Source organism: Nerophis lumbriciformis, linkage group LG07, assembly GCF_033978685.3.
Source record: "Nerophis lumbriciformis linkage group LG07, RoL_Nlum_v2.1, whole genome shotgun sequence".
Lineage (NCBI taxonomy): Eukaryota > Metazoa > Chordata > Actinopteri > Syngnathiformes > Syngnathidae > Nerophis > Nerophis lumbriciformis.
Genome location: NC_084554.2, coordinates 48,749,091 through 48,765,000, shown reverse-complemented (window position 1 = coordinate 48,765,000; position 15,910 = coordinate 48,749,091). Strand labels below are relative to the sequence as shown.

At 39.6% G+C, this 15,910-nt stretch overlaps 2 protein-coding genes across 2 annotated transcripts in view; one reads left to right on the top strand and one right to left on the bottom strand.

Moving 5' to 3' along the window:
* psme2 (proteasome activator subunit 2) overlaps positions 1-9,367 on the bottom strand; it is an 11,074-nt gene extending 1,707 nt beyond the window's left edge. Inside the window, exons 1-7 of the mRNA XM_061964925.2 lie at positions 9,140-9,367; positions 8,900-8,932; positions 8,755-8,817; positions 3,689-3,775; positions 3,582-3,621; positions 922-1,019; positions 780-848 (exon numbers count right to left, since the gene is read on the bottom strand). Coding sequence (XP_061820909.1) covers positions 780-848; positions 922-1,019; positions 3,582-3,621; positions 3,689-3,775; positions 8,755-8,817; positions 8,900-8,932; positions 9,140-9,187 — 438 coding nt within the window. The 5' untranslated portion in view covers positions 9,188-9,367. The remainder of the gene's footprint in view (positions 1-779; positions 849-921; positions 1,020-3,581; positions 3,622-3,688; positions 3,776-8,754; positions 8,818-8,899; positions 8,933-9,139) is intronic.
* Positions 9,368-9,555: 188 nt separating this feature from the next.
* LOC133609386 (E3 ubiquitin-protein ligase RNF31-like) overlaps positions 9,556-15,910 on the top strand; it is a 100,152-nt gene continuing 93,797 nt past the window's right edge. The window contains exons 1-6 of the mRNA XM_061964932.1: positions 9,556-9,634; positions 10,070-10,270; positions 15,079-15,225; positions 15,301-15,456; positions 15,524-15,580; positions 15,639-15,759. Of these exons, the coding sequence (XP_061820916.1) occupies positions 10,097-10,270; positions 15,079-15,225; positions 15,301-15,456; positions 15,524-15,580; positions 15,639-15,759 (655 nt within the window). The 5' untranslated portion in view covers positions 9,556-9,634; positions 10,070-10,096. The remainder of the gene's footprint in view (positions 9,635-10,069; positions 10,271-15,078; positions 15,226-15,300; positions 15,457-15,523; positions 15,581-15,638; positions 15,760-15,910) is intronic.

The window sequence follows — 15,910 nt, the reverse complement described above, 5'->3', positions numbered from 1 at the left end:
CCTTCTGATTAAAAGTTGACCAAAGAGTTTTAATTACTGCTCTGGTTTTGATTTTATGTGCGTCAGAAAGTCGGTCCCGTCCATCGCTGCTTGCAGCTTTAATTTGTTGTCATTGTCATTGTAAGTGGGCCGAAACACTGATTTTAGAAAATAATCCCATGGAAATGACTGCTGTCATTTGATTATAATAATAAAACATCCATCCATTTTCTACCGCTTGTCCCTTTTGGGGTCATTAACTTGGTATTTAGTCAGGTTTGGGACAGGTGTGCTGCTTGTGTGGCCACAGTGTGCACATCTAAGTTAAAGTACCAATGATTGTCACACACACACACACACACACACACTAGGTGTGGTGAAATGTTTTCCTCTGCATTTGACCCATCACCCTTGATCACGCGCGGTGCCGCACCCAGAAATTTTTGGTGATTTAACCCCCAATTCCAACCCTTGATGCTGAGTGCCAAGCAGGGAGGTAATGGCTCCCATTTTCATAGTCTTTGGTATGACTCGGCCGGGGTTTGAACTCACAACCTACCCATCTCAGGGTGGACACTCTAACCACTAGGCCACTGAGTAGGTCCACGCATATGGAAAATGAGAAAATACTGTATGGGTGTATCCATAATACGCTGATAGGGAGAGGTTTTTATTTACACGATGAGTCGGGTGTGTCTTGACCTCCGCCGAACCCCTAGGGTTCGATCGAACCCAGGTTAAGAACCACTGTGTTAGATATTTTGTAGCTTGCTTGCTCCAATCTTTGTTTACATTCGTACCTGAATGGCCACGCCAAAGTCGTTTCCGTCTTCTATTTGCGGGATGAGGTGCTGAATCCAACATGTGACCTGCAGCCCAAAAAAGTTGAGTTTTTAACCAGAGATGTTCTAAACTGGCTGGTTTGCCGTCAACGCAACTCACAGCGATGATGGTCTCCCGCAGGCTCACGATCTCGGGTTTCAGCCTCTCCACGAGCGCCACGATCTTCTCGTTGGTCTTGATGAAGCCACATTTGGGCTCTGGGGGAGAAAAGCAGCCATTGGGATTTCCCTTAAAACGGTTTATTTTGCCCCTTTTCTTAGTTTTTTCCACACAACCTCACCAGTTATCATTTTTAAACATTTGGCTTTCCAAGTACCGTATTTTTTGGACTATAAGTCGCTCCGGAGTATAAGTCGCACCAACCGAAAATGCATAATAAAGAAGGGAAAAAACATATATAAGTCGCACTGGAGTATAAGTCGCATTTTTTGGGGAAATGTATTTGATAAAAGCCAACACAAAGAATAGACATTTGAAAGGCAATTTAAAATAAATAAAGAATAGTGAACAACAGGCTGAATAAGTGTACGTTATATGAGGCATAGATAACCAACTGAGAACGTGCCTGGTAGGGATGTCCCGATCCGATATTTGGATCGGATCGGCTGCCGATATTTGCCAAAAATTGCTTATCGGCAACACACCGATTTAAATAATACATTCCACTTTTCTGCTGCTCTGTAATTTCCGTTCCGCATTTTCCAGCACACCTTCAACACATCCACAGGTCTGTGGATTCTCACGCAGTTGCTTTTAGCTGCTGGCATTACACGACAGGCTCTTTTCTGTGTCTCCCTCTCACAGACAGCAAGCGCACCTTCTTACACATGTCACATACTGTCACGTCATACGTCACATACTGTCACGTCATACGTCACATACGTATACGTCCTCCCCGAGCAGAGAGGTAGCAGCATGGCTAACGTTAGCTGTGATGCTAGCGCAGCCGTGCGAGCAACGCTCCCTCTAAGGTGCGCGCCTGTGCAATTGCGCACTGTTTAAGCGTCCTCTGCGCATAGCAAATCTATGCCACGCACAAAATCAAATAAAAAAATAAGCGCATAACAATTTTCGACACACGGACACGACAGAGAAAACCGTTTTCGTCATCATTGTTCAAATATAACGTCTGTCGAGACGCTTATCTCCATTCGGTGCCACACGTCCACACCATCAAAATGCCGAGGCAAACATTTCCACATCAACACCGTATGAAAAAATTAGTGATTTTTTTAGTTGTGATTTCCTTCTCTGCATGAAAGTTTAAAAGTAGCATATATTAATGCAGTATGAAGAAGAATGTTTTAATGTAGACATGCAAGCCTTGAAAGAAAATGTTGAAAATCAAGACTACATTTCCTGCAAATGGGTGCTTTTCTACCCTATATTTTAACTTTAGATTTATTCTCATATCAAACTATTTTGGCTGTCTTTTTGACACTTACATCCGGCGCCCCCCTCCACACCCTGGATTATAAATAATGTAAATAATTCAATGTGATTATCTTGTGTGATGACTGTATTATGATGATAGTATATATCTGTATCATGAATCAATTTAAGTGGACCCCAAGTTGAAAAACTTATTGGGGTGTTACCATTTAGTGGTCAATTGTACGGAATATGTACTTCACTGTGCAACCTACTAATAAAAGTCTCAATCAATCAATCAAAACACACAGAATCATCATACTGCTGTGATTATATGCATCAAGTGTTCATTCAAGGCTAAGGCAAAATATCGAGATATATATTGTGTATCGCAATATGGCCTTAAAATATCGCAATATTAAAAAAAGGCCATATCGCCCAGCCCTTGTTTCAATGATGCCATTTCTGTTTGTCATGTATAATTTTGTCTATTTTGTGTTTATCCTTGAATAAACAGGTCAGTTTCTTGTTACCAACCATTGTGTATTATTCAAACTCCCCTAATTCAGCTGGCTAGTTGTTATCAAGAGTACTAAAACCCTTTTCAACATGATTCTGACAACTAAGTAGGCTAAATAACTTTAAACTTTAATACATGCTCGGATAGGCCAGTATCGGTCAGTATCGGTATCGGTCAGTATCGGTATCGGATCGGAAATGCAAAAACAATATCGGTATCGGATCGGAAGTGCAAAAACCTGGATCGGGACATCCCTAATACCTGGTATGTTAACGTAACATATTACGGTAAGAGTCATTCAAATAACTATAACATATAGAACATGCTATACGTTTACCAAACAATCTGTCACTCCTAATCGCTAAATCCCATGAAATCTTATACGTCTAGTCTCTTACGTGAATGAACTAAATAATATTATTTGATATTTTACGCTAATGTGTTAATCATTTCACACATAAGTCGCTCCTGAGTATAAGTCGCACCCCCGGCCAAACTGTGACTTATAGTCCGAAAAATACGGTATTCATTAAAAAACAAGGCTAGAATTTTATCATGTAGACTAAACAAAAATGTAAGTGCAAATGAAAATACAGCTTCACCACTTTAGTCATAATTTTTGCGCTTAAAAAAACACCCTGTGACTTTAGCTCCAGACTTCTTCTGTTTGATATTGTCATTACTGCCACAAGTGGTGGAAACGTGAATTACAACAGAGTACCACTGCGGCCCATACGGCTGAGAAACAGATATTTTTGGGCGACCCAACAAGGGGTTAAACGTCTGCGTCACCGTGGTGGATATACCAGGTCCCAAGTCCTGAACTTCAACCGTACAGCAGAGAAGTATCAAACAAGAAATACTTTACTTTTCTTCTTCTTCTCCTCGGCTTGGTCCGTATCCATGTCCTGCCAGAACAAGGTCACACCGTCACAAACACTCTTTTATTGTCATTGCAAGCAAGCAAGAGGTCACCTCATCCTCGGGGGTCGGAGGGTCGGGTATGGGGATGTCCAGTGGCGCCTTCAGGGCCGACATGTCTGTAACACTGAGGGCTTTATCCTAACAAGACATCTTGTTTTAATGTTTCTGTGTTTACATTGTTTATCTAGCTCCACTTCACACTTGTGCTTTGGTACTCTGGTCTGGACTACCTTCACACTGGTATTTTATACATTATTTGATATTCTGCTCTATTTACTGGTCCGAAGCCTCTTTGAAACATTTAAAGATACTAAAACCAATATAATGTAAGTGTATCAGAACAACGTCCACATTTTAGCTTTGTGTTAGCAGTAACAAAACATTCTATGTAATTCTGACATAAATTAAGCATTTTCAAGCCCAAAAATGGCTAAATGGAGCATAAATATCAATACTACAGTAGTATTGGTCACGACACGAGACCAAGACAATCAGCCTGAGCTGTTCAGTATCGTGGCCACTGATTGGCTCAGCCTCAGCCAGCATTACTAACCTTAACATGTTCACTTTTTTAACCAATTTTGCAGCCCAACGCCTCAGACTTTTATAACTTGATACTCAACACGTTACCTGTTAGCATTCAAGCGTATGCTAACCTTTTTAGCCAATTTTACAGCCAAACGCTTCACTTTTATACCTTGGTATTTGACAAACTTTTACTGTTAGCATGCTTATATTAGCATTTAACCATATGCTAACTATTTAGCCAATTTTGCAGCCAAACGCTTCAGAGCCATATGACTTGGCACCTGACACATGCTAACTGATAGCATGCTACCATTAGCGTTCTAACTTTTTTAACCAATTTTGCAGCCCAATGCCTCAGACTTTTAGAACTTGCTAGCATTCAAGCCTATGTTAACTTTTTTTTTGGCCAATTTTGCAGCCAAACGCCTTAGACTTTTATAACTTGGTACTGTTAGCATACTAAAGTTAGTATTCACGCGTATGCTAACCTTTTTAGCCAATTTTGCAGCCAAGCGCTTCAGACTTTTATACTTTGGTACTTGACAAACTTTTACTATTAGCATTTAAACATATACTAACTATTTAGCCAATTTTGCAGCCGAACACCTCAGTCATATGACTTAGTACCTGACACATGCTAACTGATAGCATGCTACCATTAGCGTTCTAAAGTTTTTTTAACCAATTTTGCAGCCCAACGGCCCAGACTTTTATAACTTGGTACTTGACACATGTTAACTGTTGGCATGCTTAAGCTAGCATTCAAGCCTATGTTAACTTTTTTTTAAGCCAATTTTGCAGCAAAACGCCTTAGACTTTTATAAGTTGGTACTGTTAGCATACTAAAGTTAGCATTCAAGCGTATGCTAACCTTTTTAGCCAATTTTGTTGCCAAACGCCTCAGCCTTTTATACCTTGGTACTTGACAAATGTTTACTGTTAGCATGCTAATATTAGCATTTAAAGAAATACTAACTATTTAGCCAATTTTGCAGCCAATTCAAGTATATGCTAACCTTTTTAGCCAATTTTGCAGCCAAGCGCTTCAGACTTTTATACTTTAGTACTTGACAAACTTTTACTATTAGCATTTAAGCATATACTAACTATTTAGCCAATTTTGCAGCCGAACACCTCAGAGTCATATGACTTAGTACCTGACACATGCTAACTGATAGTATGCTACCATTAGCGTTCTAACTTTTTTTAACCAATTTTGCAGCCCAACGCCTCAGACTTTTATAAGTTGATACTGTCAGCATACTAAAGTTAGCATTCAAGCGTATGCTAACCTTTTTAGCCAATTTTGCAGCCAAACGCCTCGGCCTTTTATACCTTGGTACTTGACAAATGTTTACTGTTAGCATGCTAATATTAGCAATTAAAGAAATGCTAACTATTATCCAATTTTGCAGCCGATTCAAGCGTATGCTAAACTTTTTAGCCAATTTTGCAGCCAAACGCTTCAGACTTTTATACCTTGGTACTTGACAAACTTTTACTGTTAGCATGCTTATATTAGCATTTAAGTATATGGTAACTATTTAAAGCTATACTTTAACTTTAACTTTGCTGTTAGCATGCTTATATTAGCAATTAACCATATGCTAACTATTTAGCCAATTTTGCAGCCGAACGCCTCAGAGTCATATGACTTAGTACCTGACACATGCTAACTGATAGTATGCTACCATTAGCGTTCTAACTTTTTTTAACCAATTTTGCAGCCCAACGCCCCAGACTTTTATAACTTGGTACTTGACACATGTTAACTGTTAGCATGCTTAAGCTAGCATTCAAGCCTATGTTAATTTTTTTTTTAGCCAATTTTGCAGCCCAACGCCTCAGATTTTTATAAGTTGGTACTGTCAGCATACTAAAGTTAGCATTCAAGCGTATGCTAACCTTTTTAGCCAATTTTGCAGCCAAACGCCTCAGCCTTTTATACCTTGGTACTTGACAAATGTTTACTGTTAGCATGCTAATACTAGCATTTAAAGAAATGCTAACTATTTAGCCAATTTTGCAGCCGATTCAAAAGTATGCTACATTTTTAGCCAATTTTGCAGCCAAACGCTTCAGACTTTTATACTTTGGTACTTGACAAACTTTTACTATTAGCATTTAAGCATATACTAACTATTTAGCCAATTTTGCAGCCGAACACCTCAGAGTCATATGACTTAGTACCTGACACATGCTAACTGATAATATGCTACCATTAGCGTTCTAACTTTTTTTAACCAATTTTGCAGCCCAACGCCCCAGACTTTTATAACTTGGTACTTGACACATGTTAACTGTTAGCATGCTTAAGCTAGCATTCAAGCCTATGTTAACTTTTTTTTAGCCAATTTTGCAGCCCAACGCCTCAGATTTTTATAAGTTGGTACTGTTAGCATACTAAAGTTAGCATTCAAGCGTATGCTAACCTTTTCAGCCAATTTTGCAGCTAAACGCCTCAGCCTTTTATACCTTGGTACTTGACAAATGTTTACTGTTAGCATTTCTTTAATTGCTAATATTAGCATGCTAACTATTTAGCCAATTTTGCAGCCGATTCAAGCGTATGCTAAACTTTTCAGCCAATTTTGCAGCCAAACGCTTCAGACTTTTATACCTTGGTACTTGACAAATTTTTACTGTTAGCATGCTTATATTAGCATTTAAGCATATGATAACTATTTAAAGTTATACTTTAACTTTACTGTTCGCATGCTTATATTAGCATTTAACCACATGCTAACTATTTAGCCAAGTTTGCAGCAGAACGCCTCAGCGGCATATGACTTGGTATCTGACACATGCTAACTGATAGCATGCTACCATTAGCGTTCTAACTTTTTTAACCAATTTTGCAGCTCAACGCCTCAGACTTTTATAACTTGTTACTTGACACATGTTAACTGTTGGCATGCTTAAGCTAGCATTCAAGCCTATGTTAACTTTTTTTAAAGCCAATTTTGCAGCAAAACGCCTCAGACTTATATAAGTTGGTACTGTTAGCATACTAAAGTTAGCATTCAAGCGTATGCTAACCTTTTTAGCCAATTTTGCAGCTAAACGCCTCAGCCTTTTATACCTTGGTACTTGACAAATGTTTACTGTTAGCATGCTAATATTAGCAATTAAAGAAATGCTAACTATTTAGCCAATTTTGCAGCCGATTCAAAAGTATGCTACATTTTTTAGCCAATTTTGCAGCCAAACGCTTTAGACTTTTATACCTTGGTACTTGACAAATTTTTACTGTTAGCATGCTTATATTAGCATTTAAGCATATGATAACTATTTAAAGTTATACTTTAACTTTACTGTTCGCATGCTTATATTAGCAATTAAAGAAATGCTAACTATTTAGCCAACTTTACAGCCGAACGCCTCAGAGCCATATGACTTGGCACCTGACACATGCTAACCGATAGCATGCTAACATTAGCATTGTAACTTTTTTTTAACCAATTTTGCACCCGAACGCCTCCGACTCGTATAACTTGGTACTTGACACATGCTAACTGATAGCATGCTAACATTCTAACGCGATAACATTTTTTAGCCAATTTTGCAGCCAAACGCCTCAGCCTTTTATACCTTGGTAAATAAATAAATGATAAATGGGTTGTACTTGTATAGCGCTTTTCTACCTTCAAGGTACTCAAAGCGCTTTGACACTACTTACTTGACAAATGTTTACTGTTAGCATGCTAATATTAGCAATTAAAGAAATGCTAACTATTTAGCCAATTTTACAGCCGAACGCCTCAGAGCCATATGACTTGGCACCTGACACATGCTAACCGATAGCATGCTAACATTAGCATTGTAACTTTTTTTTAACCAATTTTGCAGCCGAACGCCTCCGACTCGTATAACTTGGTACTTGACACATGCTAACTGATAGCATGCTAACATTCTAACGCGATAACATTTTTTAGCCAATTTTGCAGCCAAACGCCTCAGCCTTTTATACCTTGGTACTTGACAAATGTTTACTGTTAGCATGCTAATATTAGCAATTAAAGAAATGCTAACTATTTAGCCAATTTTACAGCCGAACGCCTCAGAGCCATATGACTTGGCACCTGACACACGCTAACCGATAGCATGCTAACATTAGCATTGTAACTTTTTTTTAACCAATTTTGCACCCGAACGCCTCCGACTCGTATAACTTGGTACTTGACACATGCTAACTGATAGCATGCTAACATTGTAATGCGCTAACATTTTTTAGCCAATTTTGCAGCCAAATACCTGAGTCACAACTTTTTCATAGTTTTTGCCTTTTTATTGTGTTTTGTGTACTTTTTCAAGTAACGCTAAACCGTCAGAGCAAGATTTTAAACACTTTACTATCCTTCTTTGGATTCATCCAACCTATTTTTTTTAACCTTTTCATAGCTACTTTGGACATTTATCGTATCTGGAATATAAATATATGACTATTGAACATATTACAGTGAACATAATTGTAGTCGTTCATGTGGTCTCTTTGTTTATTGTTCATATCACATGTGATTATTTCTATGTATTTTTCAGCCCAACCAAAGTGTGAAGAAGCCTACTATCAAGATGCATGTGTTGTTTACCCCCAGCAGAGCGTCCAGCTGCAGGATCTTGGAGGGAATGTGGCTGGAGAAGAGATTGTGTGCCTGAACCAGAAGGAATGTTGCAAGTCAAGTCATATTTTGTATGCACATTTAAAATGACATTTGACTCATCGTAAAAACAAACCTCATTATACAAGGCCTGGCGGTATTTTTCCACCTGCAAGTGTCAGAAAAATAAGTTAAAAAAAAAAAAAAACGCTGACTCATTTTAATCTTCACTTTCGTTTTCTTTCAATAGATCTCTATTACACCGATAATTGCTAACTACAACTAGTTACTCATTTGACCACTTACGACTATTTATTTTTAAACTTACTGCGAGCAAGTCTATTGTTTTGTTCGTTTTTAAGTAAGTCAAACTTACCTGAGCGGCACTTTCGCGGCTTATTTTCAGCGCGGAGGCTTGCGGCATCTTCACCACCGAGCGAGGTTTTTTTTTTTAAATTAGTATTGATATTAAAACAAACCCGAACGAAACGTCAACAGCGAGAAGCACGACGTCTTTCTGTGGACTTATTTCCTTATTCAATTTTACTTTCGACTTGCTGTCCTTGATGACGCACCTCCTTCTATAACTGCCTTCTTCGCTGACACCATTTCCTTTAAGTTCCACCTTCTCACAGACGGAATTTTCTGTTCAATACATTTTTTTATTGCTAACTTATTATAATAATTATAATAATATTAATAATAATACCGATTCCAGGCGTTTAACGCGTATTTTCTTGACTAGGAGTCGCGTTCCCTTTTTGGTCAATGCTTTTACTCTGAAAATAAATGAGCCAAACCGGAAGTATAGTAAAAAGCCCGACTTCCGTGTTCTTGTTGCCTTCACGCACATCCGCCGCATCAAATCCAGGTCAGGAAAAACAACATTAAATAGTCGTTAAATGCTATCGTATTTTAGATTAGCAATTTATCTTGGAAGATTCAATTTAAAGTCATGCACATTAGGGTGTGAATATTGTATTTGACGCTTCTTGTCGCACTTACTAACTTCAAAGTTTGTCGTCAGATTTAAAAAAAAGTACACTCGGGCTATTAGTTTTAATTTCTAAACCCTGACGGCGACAAGGTAAAGAATGATATCACTGAAAGGTTTTTATAGTTGTTACATTCTGCTGAATGTTGTGTTGTTGGACTTCCCCTGCTTGAAAAGTGAAACCTAAGATGCGTTCAAAGACAGTCCAAAGCTTATGAAGATCTTGTTGCTGACACCCAGTTCATAGCTGAAACACCACTGTACTGTACACAGCAATAACACTTGCTTTATGATCTGTCTGATGATTTGCAGTGGCAACAGCCTATACTTGGCCCCCAGATGGAGGAGGTCAAGAGGAGGGGCCAGGCTCTCCTCACCTCAGGCCAGGTCCAGGATGTCCGGGCTGAGATCCAGAAGCTGGCTGCCTTCTGCCTGCCTCTGTCCCAGAAGTACCATCACATCAAGGCGGAGACCATGCTGAAGGAAAACGTGGCCGGTAGCAACAAAGCCGAGGTAAACATTTGAATCGTGGTCCTGGCAGTTTACCGCATTTTCCGGACCATAGGGCGCACCGGATTATAAGGTGCCCTGCCGATGAGCGGGTCTAGTCATCAATCAATCAATCAATGTTTATTTATATAGCCCTAAATCACAAGTGTCTCAAAGGGCTGCACAAGCCACAACGACATCCGCGGTACAGAGCCCACATAAGGGCAAGGAAAAACTCAACCCATTAGGACAATGAGAAACCTTGGAGAGGACCCCCCTTAGGGCGACCGGTGCAATGGACGTCGAGTGGGTCTGACATAATATTGTGAAAGTCCAGTCCATAGTAGATCTAACATAATAGTGAGAGTCCAGTCCATAGTGGACCCAACATAATAGTAAGAGTCCAGTCCATAGTGGGGCCAACAGGAGATCATCTCGAGCGGAGATGGGTCAGCAGCGCAGAGATGTTCCCAACCGATGCACAGGCGAGCGGTCCACCCCGGGTCCCGACTCTGGACAGCCATCCATGGCCACCGGACCTGTGTGTCCCCCCACCTCCACAAAGGAGAGGGGGGGCAGAGGAGAAAGGAAAATAAACGGCAGATCAACTGGTCTAAAAAGGGGGCTCTATTTAAAGGCTAGAGTATACAAATGAGTTTTCTTTCTTTTTCTTTCTTTCTTTAGTTTATTTCGAACATGAACACACTTACATCATAATACATCACACAATTTCATATCATTTCATTTTACATCATGCCCGAAAAGGAGTAGGAAGAAGCAAAGCTTATTTAATCCTACCCCTTTCCCACTTCAAAGCGTTTACAAATATATAGAATCATTTACTGACCTTTTTATATAATAAAATAACATCTATGAATTAGTATACAACAGTTTTGTAATATGTAATTAATTAATTAATTCAGTCATTATTAACATACTGAGATGAAGAATATCTTATTTTCAATAAGGTTGAAAGTATTTCTCATAATTCTTCTTCTTTGTACTCTGTAAGCACTATTATTTTGAACAACCTCTTAAACTGGATCATATCAGTACAATTTTTAACTTCTTTACTTAATCCATTCCATAATTTAATTCCACATACTGATATGCTAAAAGTTCTAAGTGTTGTACGTGCATATAAATGTTTTAAATTATTTTTTCCTCTAAGGTTATATTTCTCCTCTTTAGTTGAGAAGAATTGTTGTACATTCTTTGGTAGCAGGTTATAGTTTGCTTTGTACATCATTTTAGCTGTTTGCAATTTTACCAAATCACATAACTTTAATATTTCTGACTTGATAAATAAAGGGTTTGTGTGTTCTCTATATCCAACATTATGTATTATTCTAACTGATCTTTTTTGTAACACGGTTAGCGAATGTAGCGCACATTTGTAGTTATTTCCCCATATTTCTGCACAATAACTCAGATATGGTAACACTAGCGAGCAGTAGAGAATATGAAGTGATTTTTGGCCCAGGACATATTTTGCTTTATTCATTATTGAAATGTTTTTTGCCACCTTATGTTGTATGTTTTGTATATGAGATTTCCAGTTCATTTGATCATCTATTAACACTCCCAAAAATCTAGTTTATTTTACCCTTTCTATGTCTACTCCGTCTATTTGTATTTGTGTATGATGTTTTAAGATGGGACTTAAATGCTTCTACTGAGGTAGCATCTCTAATTGTTACCGGGAGGGCATTCCATAGTACTGGAGCCCCAATAGAAAACGCTCTATAGCCCGCAGACTTTTTTTGGGCTCTGGGAATCACTAATAAGCCGGAGTTCTTTGAACGCAGATTTCTTACCGGGACATGTGGTACAATACAATCTGCAAAATAGGCTCGAGCTAGACCGTGTAGTATTTTATACGTAAGTAGTAAAACCTTAAAGTCACATCTTAAGTGCACAGGAAGCCAGTGCAGGTGAGCCAGTATAGGTGTATATATATATACCGTATATATATATGTATAAAGGTATATACAGTATAGACGTAATATGATCAAACTTTCTTGTTCTTGTCAAAAGTCTAGCAGCTGCATTTCGTACCAACTGTAATCTTTTAATGCTAGACATAGGGAGACCCGAAAATAATACGTTACAGTAATCGAGACGTAACGAACGCATGAATAATGATCTCAGCGTCGCTAGTGGACAAAATGGAACTAATTTTAGCGATATTACGGAGATGAAAGAAGGCCGTTTTAGTAACACTCTTAATGTGGGAGAGTTGGGTGGAAGATAATACGTAGATTCTTTACCGAGTCGCCTTGTGTAATTGTTTGGTTGTCAAATGTTAAGGTGGTATTACTAAATAAATGTCGCCGTCTAGCAGGACCTATAATCAGCATTTCCGTTTTCTTGGCGTTGAGTTGCAATTATTTACGTGGCTCACCTTCGACAGCGTCTTCTCCCCGTCATCTTTGTTGTAGCGGTGTAGCGTGCAAGGACGGGAGTGGAAGAAGTGTCAAAAGATGGAGCTAACTGTTTTAATGACATTCAGACTTTACTTCAATCAATAACGGAGCAGCATCTCCTCATCCGGAAACAACAACAAGGCCGAAAATGTGTCCCGTGAAAAAAACGTCCGACCGGAACTCTCTAATAACTAAAGTTCCTTGGGTGAATAATGTAAACTCACTACACCGGTATGTTTTAGTGCTTTCATGGCAGATATACCGTATTTTCCGCACCATAAGCCGCCCTGGGTTATAAGCCGCGCCTTCAATGAACGGCATATTTCAAAACTTTGTCCACCTATAAGCCGCCCCGTGTTATAAGCCGCATCTAACTGCGCTAAAGGAATGTCAAAAAAACAGTCAGATAGGTCAGTCAAACTTTAATAATATATTAAAAACCAGCGTGATGTGGGCGCGCATGGAGTCGTATATCAACATGGACGGAGCTGCGTGAAAAAAGCCACCCGGCCTCTTCGCGTAAACTTACCTTAACCACTCGCTCATCTTTTCTTCATCCAGCCATCCCTTCGAGTTAGCTTTTATGATGACGCCGGCTGGAAAAGTCTCTTTTGGCAAGGTCTTCATTTTGAATATCTCCATGGGTGGAAGTTTCTGGCCATTAGCATGGCAAGCTAGAACCACAGTGAAGGATGACTTCTCATTCCCTGTGGTGCGAATATTCACCGTACGTGCTCCCGTTGTATCCACAGTGCGGTTCACAGGAATATCAAAAGTCAGTGGAACCTCGTCCATGTTGATAATGTTCTCTGGCCGGATCTTTTTTTCAGCTATCTTGTTTTTACAATATGCACGGAAAGTAGCCAGCTTTTCTTGAAGGTCTTTAGGCAGTTGCTGTGAAATAGTAGTCCGTGTGCGAATGGAGAGATTGCGTCTTTTCATGAACCGGATCCCTGTCGCTTAGTAGGAGCCATTTTGTGGTCTTTACAGATGTAAACACACAAAGGAAATGAAACGTAATATCCGCGCGCTTTTTCTTCTTCTACGCGGGCGGGTGGTTGCTTACAGTAGAAGAAGAAGCGCTTCCTGTTCTATGGGGGCGGGTGCTTACCTTGGCGGTTGCTTGCGTAGAAGAAGAAGCACTTCCTCTTCTACGGGGAAAAAAGATGGCGGCTGTTTACCGTAGTTGCGAGACCGAAACTTTATGAAAATGAATCTTAATATTAATCCATATATAAAGCGCACCGGGTTAAAAGCCGCACTGTCAGCTTTTGAGTAAATTTGTGGTTTTTAGGTGCGGCTAATAGTGCGGAAAATACGGTACATATATAAGTCGCACTGGAGTATAAGTCGCATTTTTTGGGGAAATGTATTTGATAAAAGCCAACACCAAGAATAGACATTTGAAAGGCAATTTAAAATAAATCAAGAATAGTGAACAACAGGCTGAATAAGTGTACGTTATATGAGGCATAAATAACCAACTGGTATGTTAACGGAACATATTATGGTAAGAGTCATTCAAATAACTATAACATATAGAACATGCTATACGTTTACCAAACAATCTGTCACTTCTAATCGCTAAATCCCATGAAATCTTATACGTGTAGTCTCTTACGTGAATGAGATAAATAATATTATTTGATATTTTACGCTAGTGTGTTAATAATTTCACACATAAGTCGCTCCTGAGTATAAGTCGCACCCCCGGCCAAACTATGAAAAAAACTGCGACTTATAGTCCGAAAAATATGGTACTTTATATTAGAAATGGCAACAGCGGAGGATGAATGTCCCATAACAAGAAGATAGAGAAAAAGAAGAAGCTTATCGACTACAAAGGCGGACTTGCGCACATTTTCAGGACTTATACAGATCCCAAATACACATCAGCAGGTACCAGAAGGTAAGAAAAGTTGCTTTTGCATAATATTGTGAAACAAAACGCCAGATAATATGTCTTACCTTATACACACACCATAATAATACTCCTATGTTGAAGTACAGTACAATCCATCAAGCGGTGCGACTTCATAGATGACCAAAGTCCTACTAAAACATTTTGACAGATTTTTGAGGGCTGTGTGTAATGTTCTATATTTTCAATGGAACATTTACAATTTTGGTGTTTACTTGAGTCATATTGCAATCTACACGTATCTCTTATGTGTGACTGCTATCGACTGGTCACACTTAACATTACACCATGTACCAAATAAAATAGCTTCAAGGTCGGTAAGCACAACCAACAGTTTTCCGTACATTAGGCGCACCGGGTTATAAGGCGCATTGTCGAGTTTTGAGAAAAAGAAAGGATTTTAAGTGCACCTTATAGTCCGGAAAATACGGTATTCACACAAATGGGCAATTTTGAAGTCTCCAACTCCTTCATTTGTACGTCAGGTCTTGGAGTCGTTGGGCAGACTGGTGAAAGCTCTGAGCATCCTGGAGAAGTACGGCTGCAACCTGACGAGCTCGGCCAGGCCCAAGTACTGGCGCAGCGTCAAGCACAACAACCCGGTTTTCAAAACGACAGTGGACGCTATGCAGGTGAGTGACATCTTCACTCCCCTGCCAACACGGCGTCTTGAAAGCGTTTTTTAATATTTTTTTAAAATTCCGTAGGGCGGCCGGCGAGTCCTCTTCCTTTACGGCTACACCAACATGCAGCTGGACGGACTCAGTTTCCCCGAAGAAGTCACCGAACCGGATCAGGAAAAAGTGTCCATGGTGACGCTGGAGGTTATGACTTTGCGTTCGGAGTTGGACATGCTCATTCAGGTGCGAAGGCTCTTCTCAATGAGTACTTTGTCTCCTTGAAGACACTTTCTTATTTATTGATCTTTAGGGGACACACCCTCACCAGGGACTCTTCAAAGACGTCGTCCCGTTTGTCGTCCGACAGGTTTGCCGTCTTATTAACTTCTTGTTGACTTGAAGACGCACTGATTTGTTTATGTCAGGATACGATGGCCACCGAAGTGCACGCCATCCCACCGAAAGGGGAGGGGCCTGCACGCAAGCCACCACCCGTGCTGCCTAAACCCATACTAGGCCTCGGACACCCTCTGAAAAAAACATGCTGTGAGTTTCCAAACACACTTTTTATTCCATTTTAGACTTGTTTGACTTCATGCTAAAGACATGCACCTGGGGATAAGGTGATTGGCTACACTAAATTGGCCCTAGTGTGTGGATGTGAGTGTGAATGTTGTCTGTCTATCTGTGTTGGCCC